Source organism: Elephas maximus, chromosome 16 (assembly GCF_024166365.1).
Source record: "Elephas maximus indicus isolate mEleMax1 chromosome 16, mEleMax1 primary haplotype, whole genome shotgun sequence".
Classification (NCBI taxonomy): Eukaryota; Metazoa; Chordata; class Mammalia; order Proboscidea; family Elephantidae; genus Elephas; species Elephas maximus.
The window spans coordinates 46,183,932-46,208,727 of NC_064834.1; the positions used below are offsets into that span (position 1 = coordinate 46,183,932).

Consider the following 24,796-nt stretch of genomic DNA (forward strand, 5'->3'; position numbering starts at 1 on the left):
TTTCCTCTCAGTTAAATAAAAAAATCGAACCTGTTGTCACGGAGTTGATTCCAACTCATAGCAACCCTATTGGAGAGAGTAGAACAGCCCCATAGAGTATCCAAGGATTGGCTGGTGGATTCAAACTGCCAAACTTTTGGTTAGCAGCCATGCTCTTATCCACTGCACCACCAGGGCTCCGCCTCAGCTAAGGAAGCAGAGTTCATTTGCAATTTCCGAACTAATGGTCAGCTTTGTGTTCAAAGATTCCAATTCACTATGAGTCGGAATTCACTCAACCTCAACGGTTTGGATTTTGGGTTTTTTTTTTTTTTTTTAGTTTCAGATGTAGCACTAAACTTTCTGATCACTACACTTTCATGTCAAAATTTTCTATACTTTTCATTTTAGAAATATCGCCTTAGTTAAATTGTATCAGGAGTGAGATATTTGTGTTAGACTAGAAACTAATGTAAAGAAAGCTTTGCAGTTAAATTGCCACCCTTGAAAATCTCACCTCCTTTCCTGTCATTTGCCTTGATGTGACACTGTTATCTGTACTCACTCTACTTGATACATATCTCTTCATTTTGCCAGAAAGCAGAGCATAGCATTACAGCCAAACACAAGCTCTCCCATGCTTCATTCCTTCAATAAATTATAATTGTTTTTAATATTAAATTGGAGTGTTGGTCCAGGGGCTTCACTAAGACATTTACTAGCAACACCATGAAGCAACTCAATGGATTTTACCTCTGCAGCATCCAGGGCAGCAAGAAAATCAGAGCAAAACCTCTTGGGCCTGTCTGCTTTTCATGCCATAACAAGGGTTAAGGCAGGTAAACACCTCTTGGGTCCCAGCCCTGCTCACTTTTCATACAGGCCCTCCAGCATTTATTGAAGGATTTGTTTTTCTCTCCTCTCTGTCTTTTGAACAGAACATAAGTTCCTTTGTTTCAGGTACCTCAGGGTCACTGTTTAAAGACCTCAGAACTTTAAGAGCTGCATTCCCAAACTCTGTGGCAGTCTTTTGTTAAATAAATTAGCGGGGTCTGAGAAGCTGAGAGCTCTGATCCTCTGTTTGAAGAGCTTCCAGAGCTAATGTACACACCCTCTGGAAGTATGGAGAATGCTAATGCCAAGGGCAAGATGGGGTTTTCTCTGAAAACTCCTGCTCATTATATAAATAAGCATTATGGTTCTTCCTCTTGCTTCTTTTTGTCTACTTGGCATGATTCTACTAAGTCCAGTTTGAATGAATAGCCAAATTATGGAATTTTGAACTTGCTTAACTGAATCATTTGTGCAGTAATTAGAAAAGAGGCACTCCAGAATAAAAGAAAAAAAAATTGTAATGGGATGTTTTTTCTGCCTAGCAATTGGAAGCCATGAAGTTGCAGAATTCTCTATCTAAACTGACTAAACAGAATAAAGAATTGCAGAATGCGGTTTCTGAATTAACTAAAAAAAATAAAGAATTAGAAAGCCACAGCACTGCTGTATTTAGACTCCTCGCAGGAGCTCCTTCTGCCAGCAACCTCTTCTCTACATCCTCCTCTGCTTATTTGTCCATCTAAAAGTACTCTACGTGCACTTCCTTTCTTTTAGAGAGATCGTACTCATGATTCTAAGACAGATGATCTTATTCGTGATGTGAAGATCCCCATAAATTTACTAGACAATTCAGGGTCCTTATTAATGCTTACCGGAAACCCTGGTGGCGTAATGGTTAAGCGCTACCACTGCTAACCAAGATGTCGCCAGTTCAAATCCGCCAGGCGCTCCTTGGAAACTCTATGGGGCAGTTCTACTCTGTCCTATAGGGTCGCTATGAGTTGGAATCGACTCGACGGCACTGGGTTCTGGGTTTATTAATGCTTACCAGCCCAGATTGGCTAATTTATATAAATTAATTCGTCTGTGAATTTGTCCTAGGGAAGTAAAATTATGCTGAGAATGTGCAGAATGGAAAAAAAGAAAAAAAGAGAGTTTAGCTTCAGATATAAGCCAATGTTCTTCTCAAAGAAGTTAAAGACTAAGTCAACCAGCTGCATAAATGGAATCCTTAAGGCCTTTCTCCTCCAGAATCACCAGGATGAAAGTTCATTCTTGCACAAAACACAGAGATGAAAGTGTTCATGATTATCGATACGGATTATTTCAGAAGTTCTCAGAACATCCTGGGCTGAACCCATCAGATGAGAAAATGAAAGGAACTTTCAATACAGTGATTTCTGGCCTCAAGTCTGAAAATGCAGAATTAGTCAAGAAGCATCGTTTAGATTGGAAAGCAGCTTCCATTGAGGAATTAACTGCTTTAGTTTATGAGCTTACTTAGACTTTAGGAACAAAGCAAACTGCTCAAACTAACAAATTAAATAAATCAATAGCCCTCCAGTTACAACAGCTAAATGGGTCTACTCAGAAAAAAATGGTTTAAAACCCTCCAGTAGACCTCGAAGTAGTTTCTGAAACTATTATAAAAGCCCTGCTCACTAGAAAAGCAAATGCTTTAAGTTAAAGAATAAACAGAAGGCTTCCACCTCAGCCACACTTCCTTTACCTCATTGAGAACGAAAGGGCTCTCCGGACAGAACAGAGACTTTTTCTATGGTAGCTCTAAACTCTCAAAGACAAGCAACTACATATACTAATGGAGAACCTTGTAAATTTTTATTTCATTAGGGGACTGCTTTATCTGTGATAAATTTCACTTGCCCAAAAAGCCCATCCCAGAGTAAAAAGATTTCAGTTTTAGTGGAAGTTACAAATAAAGAAGAACGTTCTTTCATTCTCTACCTGCACCATTCTGTCTTGGTTCAACGGAAAGTTTTCATCCCCATCTTACTAAGCCCTGAAACACTTGTTAATTTATTAGGAAGAGATGTTTTATCTAAATGGAATTGCCACTTACAATTTAATGAAAAGGGGGAAATATTGTTAATCTTGCCTAATAATCTAAACTCAGGAATGAATAACATTTGAAAGGAAGAGATTATTCGCCATATGCAAGCCCCTACAATGCCTCTTCAAAATTCTCTTCCAATACGTTTTCTCCCCTCTGAACTTATTTCTCAAGTCTCTGAAACTTTGTGGGCCATAAATCACATAAAAACCAAAAAAACCAAACTTGTTGCTGTCAAGTCAATTCCGAGTCATAGCAACCCTACAGGACAGGGTAGAACTGCCCCATAGGGCTTCCATGGAGTAGCTGGTGGACTCGAACTGCTGACCTTTTGGCTAGCAGCCTTCACTCTTAACCACTATGCCACCAGGTTTTCCAATAGACGTTAGTAAAGCTTTATCTGCTAAACCTATTAAAATCCTAGTAGATGTATCTAACCCTTTATTAAGATCCCCCAATACCCACTCAAACAGAAAAAAAAAAAAGGAGGAATAACACCTATTATTCAAGAATTTCTTTCTAAAGGATTATTTGTCACCTACACTAGCCCTTGCAACACGCTTATCCTCCCTGTTAAGAAACCTCACAGAAAGCGTCGGAGATTTGTTCAAGACCTACATGCAATAAACCATTTTGTTATTCCTAATTACCCCATTGTTCCAGTCCATACCTGTTACTTTCTAATGTTCCCTTAGAAGCAGTGTGCTTTACTGTTACAGACCTTTGAGCTCTGGTGACACAATGGTTAAGAGCTACAACTGCTAACCAAAAGGTCAGCATTTCAAATCCAGCTGATCCTTGGAAACCCTATAAGGCAATTCTACTTGGTCGTATAAGGTCCCTATGAATCAGAATTGACTCAATAGTAATGGGTTTGTGATTAGTGCATTTTTTAACATTCCTCTTGACCCCAAAAGTAGATACCTGTTTCCTTTTTCCTAGGAAAACCAACTGACCTGGAATGCCATGCCCGAGGAATATAGAACCTCCCAGTTATTTTTCTCAAATTTTACACGTAGACTTGTGGCCTTTGCAACTTCCAAGTAAATCTACTCTGTTAAGACAGTATTGGATTGTTAAAACATTTAGCCCTTGGTGGACATGAAGCTTCAAAGGAAACACTGGAAATAGCTCAGCCTTCTGTCAAATACCTAGGTCATTTAATCTCTACAGAAGGCATTTCCATGGATCCCAAAAGAGGCAAGGCTGCTTTTCCCTTGCCTGAGGCAAGGAAACAATTAAGGGGATTTCTAGGTCTTTGTAGTTATTGTCAAGCTTAGATTCCTAATTATTCTTTAATGACACAAACGTTATGTACAGATCTAAAAGCCTCTAAATCTGATCCATCCTACCTTATCCCCAGAGGTCAAGAGGTGATAACTAAAAAGAAAGCTTTGATTAAAACATCTGCTTTAACGTCTGGGGTCTCAAAAGCTTGTGAGTGGCCATCTAGATACTCCACTAGTCTCACCCCATCTAGAGCAAGGGAGAATGTAGAAAAACAAAGACACAAGGGAAAAATTAGTTCAAAGGACTGATGAACCACAACTATCGTAGCCTCCACCAGACTGAGTCCAGCACAACTAGGTGGTGCCCAGTTACCACCACTGTCTTCTCTGACAAGGATCACAAAGCGGCAGTTATGTTAACGAGGCACAACTCAACCTGCAAGATTGGATTGTGTCTTGAGACAATTTCCTTTGGGATATAAAAGAGAGAAGCCAGCAGAGAGAGAGGGAGTTCATACTACGAAGAAAGCAGTGCCGAGATTAGAGCACGTCCTTTGGACCTGGGTTTCCTGTTTGGAGAAGCTCCTAGTCCAGGGGAAGATTGATGACAAGGACATTCCTCCAAAGCTGACAGAGAAAGCCTTCCCCTGGAACTGATGCCCTGACTTTGGACTTCTAGCCTACTAGACTGTGAGAGAATAAACTTCTGTTTCTTAAAGCCATCCACTTGAGGTACTTCTGTTATAGCAGCACTAGATGACTAAGACAGCAGCAAAAAAGTACAATAATTCATCTTATATTTGGGCTTTGATGTGTTTAGCTGGCTGGAGTGTGCTAGGCCAATGTACTCTAGGAATATTAGGAGTTTCCATGAGCACCCATTCATACAGTGATAACTTACTATGGAAAAGTGATTCAGAATTTATATCCAGAAAGAAGAGAGACCTTGTTCTTACAAACAATCCCATAGCTGGTTATTCAGGATAGGGGTAGTCTTTCTTATGTGCTAGTATACCATGGTTCGTAATTGTGCCATTGGAAATGTCCATTCATAATCGATCTGTCACTATGGCCCAAACTGCTGATTGTGTTGCTAATGAAATAACTACACCAAAAGAACCTTTAGAGTCCTTAGTAAAGGTGGTATTGAATTACCGAATTGCATTAGATTTTATCTTAGCTCAACAAGGAATGATTTGTGCTGTCTCTGATATAACTATATTTATAACAACTTTTTTCTACTATCCTTTCCATATTCCCTGATTACCTGGCCTCCATAAGCCCCTACTCTTACTGGTGAACCAAACTGGTATTGTAAGTACATAACCAGTGTAGAATAATCCCCCAAAGTCTTATTATTTTCTTTCCCCAAATGAACTGCACAATGTGATTGCTTATGCTTCAACTTGGCTAGCCAATAGTGTCCAATTGCTTGATCAAACACTGGTCTAGATATAATGAACTATTTGCATGTGATTAAACCCACTGACCTTAAGTATAACAGATGAGCCCCCATAATCTCTGTGGGTCTCATCCAATCAGCTGAAGACCTTGAAATCAAATATGGAGGTTTTTCAAGGGAGTATTCTGCTCCAGAGGATAAACAGACCACTTCTACTGGCTCCTCCATCAGCTGACCTACCAATTTTGAGACACAAGACTGCCATGTTTTCCAGACTCACCTACATATTTTGGACTTGCCAGCCCCACAATCACATGAGTTTATTCCCCAGATATGAATCTCAATCTATCTACACACGTATATTTATATCTGTCATGGACTGAGTTACATTCCCCAAAAGTTGTGTGTATCAGTTTGGCTGGGCCATGATTCCAGTACTGTGTGATTGTCCTCTATTTTGTGATTGTAATTTTATATTAAAGAGGATTAGGGTGGGCTTATAACACCCTTACTAAGGTCACATCACTGATCCAATGTAAATGGAGTTTCCCATGGGAGTGACCTGCATCAGCTTTTATGTTACAAGAAATAAAAGGAAAGGGAAGCAAGCAGAGAGTGGGGGACTTCATACCACCAAGAAAGTAGCACCAGGAGCAGAGCACGTCCTTTGGACCAGGGGGCCCTGTGCCTGGGAAGCTCATCAACCAGAGGAAGACTGATGAGAAGGCTGACAGAGAAAGAAAGCCTTCTCCTGGATTTGATATCCTGAATTTGGACTTTGACCCTATGTTACTGTGAAGAAATACATTTCTCTTTGTTAAAGCCATTCACTTGTGGTACTTCTGTTAGAGCAGCACTAGACGACTAAGACAATATCTGTTGATCACCTATCTATTGTACTGGGTCTGTTTCTCTAAAAAATCCTGACTTTGACACACAGCCACTCTGTTAAAAACTATAGATACTTTTGGAAAAGGCTGGGAGAAATATTAACAGTATAAATTATCAACAGTGTAGTGCAGTCCTACATCAAAATTTAGTATTTAAAAAAAAAATTTTTTTTTTTTTAGTACACCACTTATCTATTTCTCTCTTATGAAGGCTATAATCAACCATAGTTCTCCACTAGTCAGACTATTCTGATTAATGTTTCCACTCCTCTGTCTATTATGGTAACCACACACACACCTTGTCTTTGGTGATTAAGTGCACCCCTTGGGCCCTGTCACCTGGGATACAATTATCCCCATTGCACTTAAAGATTCCCAGTTCAGTGGCAGTACTTCCCTCTGTAAATTCTAACCTACACGGTAGAGCAACCATGGAGCTCTTTAAGTATACTTGGACTCCTCTCCTATTTATTTCTCAAGCTATGAAAAATATGTCCTCTGAGCTCTTTTGGGATGGAAGGCTAGGTCTAACCCTTTGAGCTATGAAATTGAATCTAGAAGCTCTGCTTAGTAAACCCATATCAATAAATTCACAGTGATTCAACTCTATGTTCCTTCTACCATTACCCAACTGCTTAACATCCATCCCCACACAAATTCTCTAGATTTCTGTCTGTATAAATTGGAATAATCATGCATCTTTTTGGAGTATAGCAAACTTATGGGTCATACTTTGTACCTTATCTTTTTGGGCCTCATGAAACTTATGTCTAGTTATAATCCAGAAGACAAGATGAGTGTCTGGGTGGGTTCTGAGAAGAATCAGCAGTGTCTTGCAGGGAAAATACCTGAGGGGAGGCCATTACAGATTCTCTTGGAAAAGTAAGGTTAATTTACCAAACCTCAGACAGGAGTGTAAGGACTACTTCTACTGGCAAAGCAGCCACATTAGTGGCTTCAGTGTCCCCAGCTTCATCAGAGTCTGCCTACATGTCTCCCTTCTGATTTTCAAAGATCCTATTCCTTTCCAGGAAACCCTGGTGGCGTAGTGGTTAAGTGCTACAGCTGCTAACCAAAGGGTCAGCAGTTCAAATCCACCAGGTGCTCCCTGGAAACTCTATGGGGCAGTTCTACTCTGTCCTATAGGGTCACTATGAGCCGGAATCGACTTGACGGCACTGGGTTTGGTTTTGGTTTTTGGTATTCCTTTCCAATCCATTGTCCTATAGGGTCGTGGTTCTAGGAGGTTCCAATCAATAATCTCACTTTAACAGAAGACACCCTGCAAGGTTGGGAAATCAACTTGCATTACAGTTTAGCCACTCACAGTATGAAACTCTGGGTTTTGCTTCCTGAAACCTTATGCTTGTGACTATAGGAGAAAACATATTTTTTTTCAGGGAACACATAGAAACTTTTATGTCATTTATAGGGTATGGCTACTGGGAATTTGAAGCCCACAAATAATCCTTTTATTTCTCTATTTCCTTCAAAGCAGTTAAGAGCAACTACCCAATCTCATTATACCCATGAGTTTCATACAAATTTTTTAAAGTATCAAATACATGTTCATCCAGAATCTTGCCTCCTATAAATATTAGGAATATTCGGGGATAATATTTTGCATATCTTGACTGACACATCTGATCATGAAATACTAGTGCTCTTTTTACAACTTGAGGAGTCACTAGTGATGCAGATACTAAAGAAAAGTTTGGCAGTTCTAATCCACCCAGAGGAGCCTCAGAAGAAAGGCCTGGTGATCTACTTCTCAAAATCAACCATAGAAAACACCTATGGAGCACAGTTGTACTCTGACACATGGGGTCACCAGGAGTCAGAAAGAGCTTGATGGCAACAGAAAAAAAATCATTCTTTGCTATGTTTGAGAGTGATAACAGAAAGAATTCAGTTAGGGAAAGATTAAGCCATGGTGATCAATATAAGTATTACAGAATATGGAGAACAAGAGATAAATTTATTTCATGAAACACAAAAATTCCCCTTAATACAGTGGATATTCATTAGATCTTGAAGGAATAGGGGATATGGAGAGGAGAGTTCAAGAAAACTAAAGGGAAGGAGTTAACGACGCCCCAGTGCAGGGGATTTGCAAGTACAGGAGGGGAGCAGTATGACAGTATGGCTTTTTCAGACAGGAATGAAGCAGAGCTGATACGAGGGTGGCACAGAGGCCAAGCCATTGGTCACTGGGGTGGTGTCAATATGTTTTGGATCAACCAGAGGCTTCAAGGTAAATTTCTGTAAAATGGTGGTCAGGAATAAAAACAGCTCCACGCGGGCCAAGCCTTCTCCCAGACACATTCGTTTTCCTGAAAATAACAAGCAGAGAGGTTAGATACTCCGTGGACGCTATGTTTCTTATCTGGTACTGACAGAATATGCAGTAATTATTTGATGAATAATTATATACACGGGTGGAGGAAAAGCAGGATGGATGGAAGGATAGTTGCATAGACAGATGGACAGAGGTATGAACAAACTTGCTATCTAACTAATAATACATTATGTTAACAAAAACCTTCATTCAAGGAATATTTATTTTGAGCTCTATACCAAGTACTTTTTTAAGTATCCTGGATTGTACTTGTTGTTTTGACATTTCAAGTTTCCATCACTCTTTTCCTATAAACCACCTACATTGCTTGTCCAAGAACATTAAAGGGAGAGGTGTAAGAGGAAGGGGCTCATACATCTGTGTTTCCTCTGTACCCCTGGCATAAATTTAGTCAAAGACTATGTTTCCCTCATGTACTTTCAAAAGCACATATCTAAACATGCTTCTCCCACACTTCACATCTTCAAATGGCTCCCGAAGCTATCTTAAGGCTTAAGGGTGAAACTGGTTGATTGGCCCTTCAGATTATGTTCCCAGTCTGACTTCCATGACCTTTCCTCCAGTCTTCAACCCCACATGCTTAGCTCTCACCATACTCATCCTTTGTCAATTTCCACCACACCATGCATTTTCTAGATTTATTTCATGCTTTTTTCTTTCTCTAAGACATACTTCCATCACACTTTCTTCAACAACTAGGTCAAACGTCACTTTCTCATTAAAATGTGATCCCCTTAGGCAGTAGAATCTTGCTCTCGAATGATTTCCTCAACATCATATTTATCATAGTCTTGCTTTCATTGAAGCAAAAATCACATTGAATTGTAATTCTGTCACTATTTATTTTTCATTCCTGCTAAAACGTGAGTTGCTTAATGGGAGTGTACAGACCTTTGCCATCTGGGTATTTTCCATGCCAGATCCAATGCGGGCATCAAAAGCCAAATAATTAGAGAAGTTTATTTCATGACCAGAAACTCAACTGACACACAGGAGGTGTTGAAATCTCAATATCCAAGAAGGAACCTCACGACTGGAAGAAGATCAGGGTGCTCTGGAATCATTGTAAGGTATGCAGACACATTCTCATGGTTTCCCTGACCACTCAGGTAATTGGCTGGCAGTTCTAACATATTTGATATAGAGAGAATGTCCTATTCTGTCCTTTTGGTTAATTACATAGGTGAAAATAGCCTGCCCCTCAATTGTACACCAAGAAATTAGATAACCTACATGTAATGCACAAAGTCCTAGAAATACATAAACTTCCTATACTGACTCAACAAGAAATGGAAGACCTCAACAAAACCATAACAAGTGACGAGACTGAATCAGTAATCAAAATCTCCCTAAAAAGAAAACACCCAGACTAGATGGCTTGACTGAGGAATATAGGAAACATTTCTAAGAATTAACTCCACTGCTTCTTAAACTTATCTCAAAAATAGAAGAGGAGGGAACATTTCCGAACTCAGTCTATGAGACTAGGTACTACTTTGATATCAAGCCAGGGAAAGACAACACAAGAAAAGAAATCTATACTGCAAAATCCCTTATGACTATAGATGAAAATATCTTAAACAAAATACTAGCAAACTTAATCCAAACACGTATTAAAAGGATTATGCACCACATTCAAGTAAATTTTATCTTAGGAATGCAAGGGTAGCTCTACATTAGAAAATCTATCAATACCTTATAGCACCTTAATAGAACAAAAGATCATCTCAGTTGATGAAGAGAAGGTATTTGATGAAAATCCTACATGCTCTCATGATTAAAAAGACATTCAACAAGGTAGGAATATGAGGGCTATTCCTCAAGTAATAAAGAACATTTAGGAAAAGTCCACATATAACCTCATACGAAACGGACAAAGTCTGAGAACATTCCCTTTAAGATCAGGGACAAAACAAGGATGCCCACTCTCACAGCTCATGTTCAACTTTATATTGGAAGCCCTATCTGGAGCAATTAGGCAAAATAAAGAAAATAAGAGGTAACCAGATCAAGAAATTAGAAGTAAAACTATACCTTTTTGCTGGTGTCATGATCTTATATATAGAAAATCCAAAAGAATCCACAAAAAAGTTACAAAAACTAACAAATTCAGCAATGTGACCAGATAAAAGGTAAACACACAAAAATCAATCAGGCTTCTATATATCATCAATGAATGTTCAGAAAAGGAAATTAAGGAAACAAGTCCATTTGCAATACCATCTAAAATAATAAAATATCTTGGAATGAACATAGCCAAAGATGTAAAAGACTTGTACACTGAAAACTATAAATCATTACTGAAAGAAATCAAAGATGACCTAAATAAATATACGGGCATTCCATTTTCATAGACTGGAAATCTTACTATTGTTAAGATGTCAATATTACTCAAAGCAATATATAAATGCAATGCAATACCCAACAAATGCCAACATTCTTCTTTGCAGAGATGGAAAGCCATTCCTCAAATTTATGTGTAACTATGCAGGGCCCCTGCTAGCCAACACACTCTTAAAAACACAACAAAGTAGGAAGACTCACATTTTCTTATATCAAAGCATATCATAGAGCTACAGTGGTCAAAAGAGTTGGGTACTGATATAATGATAGATATATTCACTGATGGAATAGAATTAAAAGTTTAGAAAGAAACCCACACATCTGTGATCAAATGAGTTTTTATGAGGATGCTAAGTCCATTCCATGAGGAAAAGAAGAGTCACTCTAATAAACAGTGCAGAGACAACTCTATCCTCCAAATGAAAAAGAAAAAAAAGTGGACTCAAAATATATCAAGAACCAAAATGCAAAAACTAAAACTATAAAACTCTTAACAAGAAAACATATCAGTAATGCTCTGAAATTTAATATTTAACAATGGGTTCTTAGATATGGCAACAAAAACATGAACAACAAAAGACAACATAAATAAATGGGACTTTATCAAAATTTAAATGTTTATTCATCAAAGAGCTTTATCAACATAGTGAAAGACAACCTACAGACTGGGAAAACATTTTGGGGGACTCTGTATCTGGTATGGTTTAATATCCAAAATATATAAAGACCTCCTGAAACAAAAAGACTAACAATGCAAAAAAAAAAAAAAAAAAAAAAGACAAATGGACTAACGGCATAAACAGACATTTCATCAAAATGAAATACAAATGGTCAGGAAGCACCTGAAAAGATTCTCATGTCATTTGTCATAAGGAAACTACAAATCAAAACCTCAATAAGATATCACTTCACCCCCACTAAGATTACAATAATAAAAAGAAAAAGAAAAGAACAGGTGCTGGCAAGGATGTGGAAAAATTGTGAGTGTAAAATGGTACAGCAACTGTGAAAAATAGTTTGAGGTTCCTAAAAACATTACCACTTGTTCTTCTAAAGTAAGAAAGCTAGAGAAGGTGTTGATTGCCTTCTGCTTCCAGATACTTCACTGAGCTACACTCAGTACCACTCCTAGGCATACACCTAAAAGAATTGAAAGCAGAAACATAAACAGATAAATGTACACCAATGTTCACTGCAGCACTGATCATGACAGCCAAAAGGTAGAAACAAACTAAATGACCATTAACAGATGAACAGACAACAAAATGTGCATACAGACAATGGAATATTACTTTGCCATAAAGAGAAATGAAGTCCTCATCCATGCTCCAGCATGGAAGAAACTTGACAACTTTATGCTCACTGAAATAAACCAGTTACAAAAGGGTGGATATTGCATGATTCCACTTACATGAAATATCTAGAATAAGCAAATGTAAAAGAACCAAAGTTTATTAGTAGTTACTAGAGATGGGACTGTTAGTTTGTCATACTGTGGGGGCTTGCTTGTTGCTGTGATGCTGGAAGCTATGCCGCCAGTATTCAGATACCAACAGGGTCACCCATGGAGGACAGGTTTAAGCTGAGCTTCCAGACTAAGACAGACTAAGAAGAAGGATCGGCAGTCTACTTCTGAAAAGAATTAGCCTGTTAAAACCTTATGAATAGCAGCGGAACATTGTCTGATACAGTGTTGGAAGATGAGCCCCCCAGCTTGGAAGGCACTCAAAAGACAGCTGGGGAAGACCTGTCTCCTCAAAGTAGAGTCGACCATGATGACATAGATGGAGTAAAGCTTTTGAGACCTTCATTTGCTGATGTGGCACGACTCAAATTGAGAAGAAACAGCTGCAAACATCCATTAATAATCAGAAACTGGAATGTACAAAGTGTGAATCTAGGAAATTTGAAAATCATCAAAAATGAAATGGAACACATAAATGTTAGGCATTGGTGAGCTGAATGGACTGGTATTGGCCATTTTGAACTGGACAATCATATAGTCTACTATGCCAAGAACGACAACTTGAGGAGGAATAGTGTTGCGTTCATCATCAAAGAGAACATTTCAAGATCTATCTGGAAGTACAGCACTGTCAGTGATAGGATAATATCCATATGCCTAGAAGAAGACCAGTTAATATGACTATTTTTCAAGTTTACGCACCAACCACTAGAGCCAAAGATGAAGAAATTGAAGACTTTTATCAGCTTCTGCAGTCTGAAATTGATCGAACGTGCAATCAGGATCCATTGATAATTACTGGTGATTGGAACAGGAAAGTTGGAAACAAAGAAAAAGGATTGGTAGTTGGGAAATATGGCCTTGGTGATAGAAATAATGCTGGAGATTGAATGACAGAATTTTGCAAGACCAATGACTTTTTCATTGCAAATACCCATTTTCACCAACATAAATGGTGACCATACACATGTACCTTGCCAGATGCAACACACAGGAGTCAAATCAACTACATGTGTGGAAAGAGACAAAGGAGAAGCTCAATATCATCAGTCAGAACAAGGCCAGGGGCCGACTGTGGAACAGGCCATCAATTGCTCATATGCAAGTTCAAGATGAAACTGGAGAAAATCAGAGCAAGTCCATGAGAGCCAAAATACAACCTTCAGTATATCCCAGCTGAACTTAGAGACCATCTCGAGAATAGATTTGACACCTTGAACACTAATGAGCAAAGACCAGAGGAGTTGTAGAATGACATCGAGGACACCATACATGAAGAAAGCAAGGGGTCATTGAAAAGACAGGAAAGAAAGAAAAGGCCAGGATGGATGTCAGAAGAGACTCTGAAACTTCCTCTTGAAGGTGGAGCAGCTGAAGCAAAAGGAAGAAAGGAAAAGTAAAAGAACTGAACAGAAGATTTCAAACGGTGAATCAAGAAGACAAAGTAAAGTCTTATAATGACATGTGCAAAAAGCTGGAGATAGAAAATCAAAAGGGAAGAACACACTCGGCATTTCCCAAGCTAAAAGAAGTGAAGAAAAAATTCAAGCCTCAAGTTGCAATAGTAAGGGTTCCATGGAGAAAGCACTAAAGGACGCAGGAAGCATCAAAAGAAGATGGAGGGAATACAGAGTTCTTTACCAAAAAGAATTAGTCGACTTTCAACCATTTCAAGAGGTGGCACATAATCAGGAGTCAATGCTACTGAAGGAAGAAGTCCAAGCTGCTCTGAAAGCATTGGCAAAAAACAAGACTCCAGAAATTGATGGAATATCAATTGAGATGTTTCAACAAACGGATGCAGCACTTGAAGTGCTCACTTGTCTATGCCAAGAAATATGGAAGACAGTTTCCTGGCCAACCGACTGGAAGAGATCCATACTTATGCCTATTACCAAGAAAGTTGATCCAACTGAATGTGGAAATGATAGAACAATATCATTAATATCACACGCAAGCAAAATTTTGCTGAAGATCATTCAAAAATGGCTGCAGCAGTATATTGACAGGGACTGCTAGAAATTAAGGCTGGGTTCAGACGAGGACATGGAATCAGGGATATCATTGCTGATGTCAGGTGGATCTTGGCTGAAAGCAGAGAATACCAGAAGAATGTTTACTTGTGTTTTATTGACTATACGAATGCATTCGACTGTGTGGATCACAACAAATTACAAATAACAGTGCAAAGAATGGGAATTCCAGAACACTTAATAGTACTCATGAGGAACCTGTACATAGATCAAGAGGCAATTGTCCAGACAGAACAGGGGGGTATTAAGTGGTTTAAAGTCAGGAAAGGCGTGTGTCAGGGTTGTATCCTTTCACCATACCTACTGAATGTGAATGGTGAGCAAACAATCCGAGAAGCTAGACTATATGAAGAACAACAGGGCAACAAGAGTGGAGGAAGATTCATTAACAACCTGCTTTATGCAGGTGATACAACCTTGCTTGCTGAAAGTGAAGAGGACTTGAATCACCTACTGATGAAGATCAAAGATCACACACAGCCTTCAGTATGGATGACATCGCAACATAAAGAAAACAAAAATCCTCACAACTAGACCAATAAGCAACATCATGATAAATGGAGAAAAGATTGAAGTTGTTAAGGATTTCATTTTACTTGGATCCACAATCAACACCCATGGAAGCAGCAGTCAAGAAATCAAAAGACACATTGCATTGGGCAAATCTGCTGCAAAGGACTTCTTTGAAGTGTTGAAAAGATGTCACATTGAAGACTAAGGTGTGCCTGACCCAAGCCATGGTATTTTCAAATGTATCATGTGCATGTGAAAGTTGGACAATGAATAAGGAAGACAAGAAGAAACTGACGCCTTTGAACTGTGGTGTTGGTGAAGAAGTGGAGAAGGACATCATGCTTGGTAAAGTACAGGGGCAGTGGAAAAGAGGAAAAGCCCCTATGAGGTGGATTGACACAGTGGCTGCAAAAATGGGCTTGAGCATAGCAATGATTGTAAGGATGGTGCAGGACTTGGCAGTATTTCGTTCTGTTGTACATAGGGTCGCTATGAGTCGGAACCGACTCGACGGCACCTAACAACAACAACTAAGGAGCAAAGGAGAAAGAGGCATTGCTCAGGGTTACTGAGCTTCTGATAAGGGTGAGAGAACAATTTGGAAATGGATATCGGGTGACTGTTGTATGCCGTGATAAATGTAATAATGTCACTGGTTGTACATCTAAAAATGTTGAAAAGGGGAAATGTTTTGTCATATGTATACAAATATATATATAAACACTACTACAATTTTTTCAAAAATGCCTTGCCCTCTCTTCTTTCTTTGTTCCCTGCCCCTGTAATGCAGCTCACATTTCATTGCTATTACTAGAATGCTGCTTATTCCATTTTATGCCTTATTGTGAGGTATGTGAGAGCAGGAAGTTGGTGGCTTTCCCAGTTTGTCCCCTGAGCAGCCTGTAGTTCCCTCTCTCACAGCTCTAGTCATATTGGATTATAATGGTTTGTTTACTCATTTGCTTTCTTATCTAGGGAGTAGATGAGGCCCTTGAGTGCACATTCTGTGTTTATGGATATTTGTGTCCCTAGAGGTCAGCTTTGGGGCAGGGGGGAGATGGTGTGAGGGGCTCACAAAGATGCTAGCAATCTAAATGAGTTTCACCCTGTAGGAGATGCTATTGGGTAGCTCAGTGATGTATCTGGAGACAGAATTCAATCAACTCATTCCCTAACTTTCTCACTATGGGAGAACTGGGTCACATCCCCCAAAACTCACTAAAAAAATCTGGCCCAATATTAAGAATTTTTCATGAATAGGAAAGCATATGGCATTGGGAATGGTGCTTGAGATCACATACAAGCAGCAATTCTACTAGCCCCAAATAGGCACCATGCAAGCCTCAACTGATCTCTTACAGGTACCCTGTTCCCTAAATTACAGGTGGATAACCCATCAACCCATTGCCGTTGAGTCGAGTGTCTGGTGGACACAAATTACAGGTGGATACAAATTTCTATTACCTGCTGAGAAAGGCATGAAGTAATCACTCTTCTTAAAGTTGCCACGTTCATCCAGAAAGTGACCAGGGTCAAACATCTCTGGGTTAGGGAATTCTTTGTTGTCATGGAGCACAGAAGACAGTGAAGTTAATATGGTTGTGCCCTAGAATGAATAGGTATCATTGGACTTAGTTATACAGAAATCATGGAGTTGGTAAAATACTGGACATCACTTAGCCTAATGTCTTTGATCTATAGATGAGGAAACACACATCCAAAGAAACACAGTTACATTTCCACCCAGATAGATAAAGTAGTAAACAAGGATGGTTTTGTTTATATCTCGGGGGGTTTATATCTGTAATAATAATATTACAAAAGTAGCCTCCAACTATAATGGAAGTAATGAATATCTAGGTGACAGACCTTCTGAATGTCTTAGATATTGTATATAAAATTTGTCCATGATTCACTGACTCCTATATATTCCTATCCTCAGAATATTATTGATCAGTTTATAAGGAAGTTGTCATGTATTTCACCTATAATGAATTTTATTCTACATTCTGAAAAAAAAATGAAACAGAGATAAAGAGTTATGACTGATTATAAATTATTCCATTTATGTCACATTTCATTATATAACATTCTTGAAAAGGCAAAACTGCAGGGACAGACAGACAAAACTGGAGGCGGTGGAGTGGACTGGTTGCAATAACAGCAGGAGGGAAGTTTTTTGGGGGATGGTGATTGAAATGTCTTATATCTCAATTGTGGTGGTGGTTACATAACTGTGAAAACTCAATGAACAGTTTACTTAAAAGGGTGAGTTTTATTAAAAAATAGAATACATCAAGACACAAGAGCACTTGTAGTCAAAACTATGACTTCATTGCATTTAACAAAAGAACCCCATTTAGACTTTCTAGAAACAGTAATTCCCACAATTAGTTATATGTCCTTCCAGAAATATGCCCTTCCAAAAATATTTTATGCAAATCAGGCAGATGAACCCATACGCATTCATGTCACTTCTCAATTTCCTCTTTCCTTTACCCGAATGTCAAGCACTCTACTACATCTTGATTTTTATATTTATTGAATGATTTGAATATTGTCCCATACAAACACATACATTCTATTTGTTGTTAGGTGCTGTCAAGTTGGTTCTGACTCACAGCGAACCTATGTACAATAGAATGAAACACTGCCCCTTCCTGTGACATCCTCACAATCCTTCCTATGTTTGAGCCCATTGTTGCTGCCACAGTGTCAATCCGTCTCATGGAGGGTCTTCCTCTTTTTCGCTGACCCGCTACCTTACTGAGTATCGTATCCTTCTCCCGGGACTGATCCCTCCTGATAACATGTTCAAAGTACATGAGATGAAGTGTTGCCATCCTTGCTTCCAAGGAGCAGCACTCTGGCAGTTCATCTTCCAAGACAGATTTGTTCGTTCTTTTGGCAGTCCATGGTATAGTTCAATATTCTTAGCCAACAGCATAATTCAAAGGCGTTGATTCTTCTTCAGTCTTCTTAATTCATTGCCCAACTTTTCCATGCATATGAAGCAGCTGAAAATATCATGGATTGGGTTCCCCAAAAACCTGGCACACCATAGTCCTCAAAGTGACGTCTTTGCTTTTCAATACTTTAAAGAGGTCTTTTGCAGCACATTTGCCCAATGTAAAACATCATTTGATTACTTGACTGTTGCTTCTGTGGGCATTGATTGAAGATCCAAGTAAAATGAAATCCATCACAACTTTGACATTTTATTTTTTAATTTCTCATGATATTGCTTATTGTTTAAGTTGAATTTTTGCTTTTTTTGTACTGAGGTTCAGGCTGAAGGCTATAGTCTTTGATCTTCACCAGTAAGTGCATCACGATTACTTTCGGCAAGTATGATTGTGTCATCTGCATATCACAGGATGTTAATCAGTCTTCCTCCAATCTCAATGCTGCATTCTTCTTCATAAAGTCTAGCTTCTCTCATCATTATGAACACAGATACATCTGCCTTATTCATGTTGTACAATATGAAAGAACCATTTCACTTTTGATGAATATACAGATAGTTTATAGTATTCCTTTATTCCAAGCAATGATGAAACTTATTTAGCTGCTCCTCCAATTGTACACGGAGTAGACATCAAGAATTTGAATTCTTACATTATAAGATATTAAATTTTATATTATACTAGATATTGTCAAATTGTCTTCCAAATAGATGTACTATTTAGTAATTCAGCCACCAGTGTATGCAAGTACTCATCTACACATATCCTCACCAATACAACATTTTTCAGCTTTTGTCTTCATCAATTTGATAGGTGAAAATGGTATGTTACAGGTTAGAAGCTTGACAATATGAAAAACAAGTTATCAGGATTGGAAGAAGATTCAGTAACAACCTGTGTTATGCAGGTGACACTACCTTGCTTGCTGAAAGTGAACAGGACTTGAAGCACTTACTGATGAAGATCAAAGACCAAAGCCTTCAGTATGGATTACATCAAACATAAAGAAAACAGAACTCCTAAGAACGGGACCAATAAGCAACATCATGAAAAACAGAGAAAATATTGACGTTCTCAAGGATTTCATTTTACTTGGATCCACAGACAACTTCCATGGAAACAGCAGCCAATAAATCAAATGACATTGGGCAAATCTGCTGCAAAAAGACCTATTTAAAGTCATGAAAAGCAAAGATGTCACCTTGAAGACTAAGGCACACTTCACCCCAAAGATTTCATCTTGAAGACTAAGGTGCTCCTGACCCAAGCCATGGTGTATTTGATTGCCTCATATGCATGCCAAAGATGGATGATGAATAAGAAGACCAATGAGGTATCAGTGCCTTTGAATTGTGGTGTTGGCAAAGAATACTGAATATATCATGGACTGCCAAAAGAACCAACAAATCTGTCTTGGAAGAAATACAAGCCGAACGATCTTTAGAAGTAATTATTTAGCAGTAGTTAATACTGATAACGAAAACCCTGGTGGCATAGTGGTTAAGTGCTGTGGCTGCTAACCAAATGTGGGCAGTTCGAATATGCCAGGTTCTCCTTGGAAACACTATGGGTAGTTGTACTCTGTCCTATAGGGTCGCTATAAGTCAGAATCTACTTGACAGCAACAGGTTTGGTTTTTTGTTTTTTTGTTAGTCATACGTTGCTAATAATATTTGAATTTAAACCAATTAAAAATAAATAAAATTATTTCAGGTACTCAGGAACTGGCTACTGTATTATACAGTACAGATGTAAGACATTTCCATCATTGCAGAAAGCTTTTTGGGTATGGCTGTCTTAAATCAGTTGTCAACAAATCACAGTCCATAGGAAGCCCAAATCCCACCTACTATCTGTCTGTTTTTATTTGTTTATTTGTTTGTTTTTAATAATTATATGCCTGAAATTCATATAAGATAAATCAACCATTTTAAAGTGAACAATTCAGTGGCATTTAGTACGTTCACAATGTTGTGCAAACACTACCTCTATCTAATTCCAAAACATTACCTTCACTCCTAGGTAAGCCTCCTACCATTAAGTTTATCCCCATTACCCCTCTCCCAATCCCATATAAATGAATAACATAACATGTAACCTTTTGTGTCTGGCTTCTTAGCAGATGTTTTAGTGGCTAATTGCTGGTTTATAGAAACACAACTGATTTTTGCAAGTTGATCTTGTACTCTTGCTAATTTGATGAATTTGTTTATTAGTTTTTGAAGCTTTTTTTTTTTGTGAATTATTTGCAATCTCCTATATATAGTCACATCATCTGGGACTAGATTTAATTTTTGAAACCTTACCAAACTCACAGCCCTACCGTCCCAAACAGAAATTTTAGTTCTCTTTATTTATTATAATAGCAATATGTGATGGCTTCAAGTGGGATGGAGTAGCTTGAGCAAGTAGGCACCATGTGTCAGAAGGCCTTGGAAAGCTGCTAACAAAAGATGTGCAAGCCACTGCACTGAAAACAAAGCATTATTGAGAAAAGTAAAGAACGCCCAAATAGATTGGTAGCATATACCATATTCATGAATTGAGAGATTCAACATGTCAATTCTTTCCAATTTGATCTACAAATTTAAAGTCACGCTAATTAAAATCCCAGTGAAATGTTTTGGGAAATTGACTATAACTGATACTAAAATTCATCTGGCCATGTAAACAGGAAGGAGAAACCTAAGCAATCCTAAAGAAGCAGAACAAATTTGTAAGACTTACACTGCCGGGTCTCAAGGCCTGCAATAAAGCATGTAGCCCCAAACTGGATACAACACTTGTGATATTTGCACTTTTCTCAACCCGAGTTTGTCGAAGATTGAAATCATACTGTGAATATGGGAACTTTAAGAGAACTTGAAGAAACAAACCTTACCTTGGGGATGAGGCAGTTCCTGAATTTAATGTCACGGGTCACCCTGCGGGGCAGGGACATGGGGAGGAGGTCAGTGTATCTCTGGATCTCGTGCACTACGGCATCCGTGTAGGGCATGCTGCTCCTGTCCTGCATGCAGGGGCTCCGGTTTCGGCCAACCACGTGGTCAATCTCTTCCTGGACTTTAGCTGATAAGACAAAAGTAAGAACTGATGAAAAGGAGAAAACTGGCACAATTGCTATAGAAATTCAGCATTACATGAAGCCTTATGAAATTGTCCCCATATCATTACAAATGTAACTTATATGCCCAGAAGTACACCTAGACGGAGAGAATTGCATACATACTACCACCCGTCTGTCAGTTTGTTGTACTGTGGTGGCTTTTGTGTTGCTATGATGCTGGAAGCTATCCCTCCAGTATTCCAAATATCAGCAAGGTTACCCATGGTCTCACCTTCTTTGGAGATGTTCAGAGGAGGGACCTGACCTGGAGAAGTACATTATGCTTGATAAAGTAGAGGGTCAGTGAAAAGGAGGAGACCCCTCAACGAGATGAATTGACAGCGTGGCTGCAATAATGGGCTTAAATAGAGCCATGATTCTGAGAATGGCACAGAATCGTGTAGTGTGTCATTTTGTTGTACATTGTATCACTATGAGTTGGAACCCACTAGACAACACCTAACAACAACAACAACCAGGTATGGGAGATAAGGATTTACAAGTTCAACTCACCCCCATACAAAACACACATATACATGCGTGTACACGCATACACACATGCACAAACACTCATGCACACATATGCACATACACTCATACATACATTTCCCACCCCATTCTATATCATATTGATATCACCATTTTTAGTTATATCAATACTCATTTTTTATATCATTACGACTACATAAATATTGTTCCCTGCTGTGATAAAAAAATTTTTTTTTCCTATGCTTATATTTCATTTTTGTACACTCTTTGATTTAAAAGTGTGTCTTTATTTTATTACTAATTTCTTAGATGCAAATTTAGAATGACTTCTAGATGCTCTGGAAAATCTAGAAGTTTGAAACTCCTAGTAATAATCTCCTAATTGTGCAGAAGCCTGAGATAATTGATCACATCCCCTTCATTCTTGGTCTTCCCTCACATGAGCTTTATCCACCCACTCCACTGGGAACTGGTTGCTTTCTAGGCCTGGTGGCCAGTAGCCTTCCTGAAATTTTCCTGCTGCAACTCTCTTCCCATGGAATCCTGACACCGCACCAGAGCTTTATCATGTTTAGTTCTGCCCACACTGTCCTTTCCTTCTCTCAGTGCCCTTCCCTGTAATGGGTTGAATTGTGTTCCTCAAAAATGTGTGTCAACTTAATGGTCTGACTGAGACTAGAGGAATCCCGGCGGGCGTGGTCCCCAAACCTTCTGTTGGCCCAGGACGGGAACCATTCCCGAAGACAACTCATCAGACATGAAAGGGACTGGTCAGTGGGTAGGAGAGAGATGCTGATGAAGAGTGAGATATTTGTATCAGGTGGACACTTGAGACTGTGTTGGCATCTCCTGTCTGGAGGGGGGATGGGAGGATAGAGAGAGTTGGAAGCTGGCAAAATTGTCACGAAAGGAGAGACTGGAAGAGCTGACTCATTAGGGGGAGAGCAAGTGGGAGTACGGAGTAAGGTGTATATAAACTTATATGTGACAGTTTGACTTGATTTGTAAACGTCCACTTGAAGCTCAATAAAAGTTAATAAAAAAAGAATGTGTGTCAGCTTGGCTAGGCCATGATATGCGGTATTGTCTGGTTGTCCACCATTTTGTGATCTGATGAGATTATCCCATGTGTTATTGTTCCAAACCTCAATGATGTTAATGGAAACCCTGGTTAAGAGCTATGGCTGTTCACCAAAAGGTTGGCATTTGAATCCACCGGGCAGTTCAATTCTGTCCTACAGCGTCACTGTGAGTCTCAATCCACTCAACAATGGCAATGGGTTTAGTTTTGGTTTATGATGTTAATGAGGCAGTATTAGAGGCAGTTACATTAATGAGGCAGCAGGACTCAATCTACAGCATTAGGCTGTATTTTGAGCCAATCTCTTTTGAGATATAAAAGACAGAAATGAACAGAGAGAATAGGGACTTCATTACCACCAAGTAAGGAGAGCTAGGAGCAGAGCATGTCCATTGAACTTGGGGCCCCCTAGACTAAGGGGAAGTTTGATAACAAGGACCTTCTTCCAGAGCTGACAGAGAGAGAAAAACTTCCCCTGGAGCTGATGCCCCGAATTCAGACTGCTAGCCTCCTAAACTGTGAGAGAATAAATTTCTGTTTTCTAAAGCCATCCACTTGTGGTATTTCTGCTAAAGCAGCACTAGATAACTAAGAAACTCCCCTATTGAGCAAAGTTCTCCCATTTTTACCTCTTCATCAAATTTAGACAAATTGCACCTGGGGGCACAGAACTTTAAATAATGAGCCTTGTCTAAGAGAAACATGATGGAATACATTAGCTGTGTCTTGCCAACTTCCTTTCTGAATTTTATCTTGCCCACCATCTGTGGTTTTACCTGTGACCTCTGGGTGCTTTAGCAGAAGTAGGAGTCCGTATCTCAAGGTGGTGCTTGTTGTCTGTGACGCTGCTCCAAGCAGATCATGTACTGTGTTCAACAAATTTTCAACACTGTATTCAGACTGTTGATTATGCTTTTCCTAGGAATGATTTGACAAAATGTTGACAAATTAGTTTGCCAGCATATTTAATGACAATGCATCCAAAACAACTCAGGTTGTCCTAGAGCTAAGCAAACTTAGAAACTGAAAGTGGAGTTTTCTAAAATAAACTAGTGTATTTTTTTTTTTTTTATGGCATGGCAGAGGTTGTAGATGAATTGACCTAATCTTTATTTTCTAACCCTTTATCGTATACTTGAAAAATAATTTCATTTCACAGCTTCTTTAGCAGTAATATGGGTGAAACAACATATTTCTTGCCAATGAGATATGAGCAAAAGTCCCCTGATACAACTTCTTCTCTTTCCTACTTCTTATTCAAAACCCACATGTGCAAGTGCATGTTGGACAGACATTATCTCGGGACAAGAAGATTGAAACATGAAGATAAAGGCCTATATATTGAGTTTGGTGAAGGCAAGCACAAGACACTTGACTCCTTGATGCTTCTAGGCTCTTGTACTTGCTTGGACTGCCTAACATGAGACTCCTTGTGAGGTAAATATGAGACAAACCCACTATGTGATTAAGCATATTGTTAATTTGGTTTAATTGAAGAACAAACACAATCTTAATTGATAAAAAAAGAAAAAAAATTTTTTTTTCTAAACAAGTGAGGTTGCTTTAGGACTAGGGGATGATGATGGGACACTGAACAGTCAATACAAAAAGGAAAGCGTGAAATATTGACTTGAAGGAGTCATCAACATACCTAAAGAAAAACTCTTTTCCTGACTAGTACACTAGAGCAGCATTATTTTAATGAAAAAAAAAATTTTTTTTAATGGGGCACCTTAAAATCTCCTGGTGACCTGTGGCATATCTAACATCACACAATTAACCCCATTAAGACTGATTTACTCCTATCAATGGGTGTACATGTTAGGCAAACCAAGTCAACTCCCTTGGCAACATTAATTTCATTGTTTTCTAACTCATCAACACAAAATTGCTCTAAAGCCAAAAAAGGAGCAGAGCACTTATAAACCAATATTACTACTGTCATCTGTTCGAGTGAATTTAAAGATTAAGTGGTCATGTGTGCATAGCCTATCAAAATTAAGATAGATTACACCAAACCTTGTTGAGAGAAATTA

The 24,796-nt window shown here is 38.8% G+C and overlaps 1 protein-coding gene across 2 annotated transcripts in view; it reads right to left on the bottom strand.

The window, feature by feature from the left end:
• Positions 1–8,371: 8,371 nt before the first annotated feature.
• LOC126059555 (cytochrome P450 2C19-like) overlaps positions 8,372–24,796 on the bottom strand; it is a 34,772-nt gene continuing 18,347 nt past the window's right edge. For both annotated transcript variants that reach the window (XM_049855317.1, XM_049855316.1), the window contains 4 exons: positions 23,537–23,678; positions 20,966–21,153; positions 16,583–16,724; positions 8,372–8,738 (listed from right to left, as the gene is read on the bottom strand). In XM_049855317.1, coding sequence (XP_049711274.1) covers positions 8,557–8,738; positions 16,583–16,724; positions 20,966–21,153; positions 23,537–23,678 — 654 coding nt within the window. In that variant the 3' untranslated portion in view covers positions 8,372–8,556. The remainder of the gene's footprint in view (positions 8,739–16,582; positions 16,725–20,965; positions 21,154–23,536; positions 23,679–24,796) is intronic.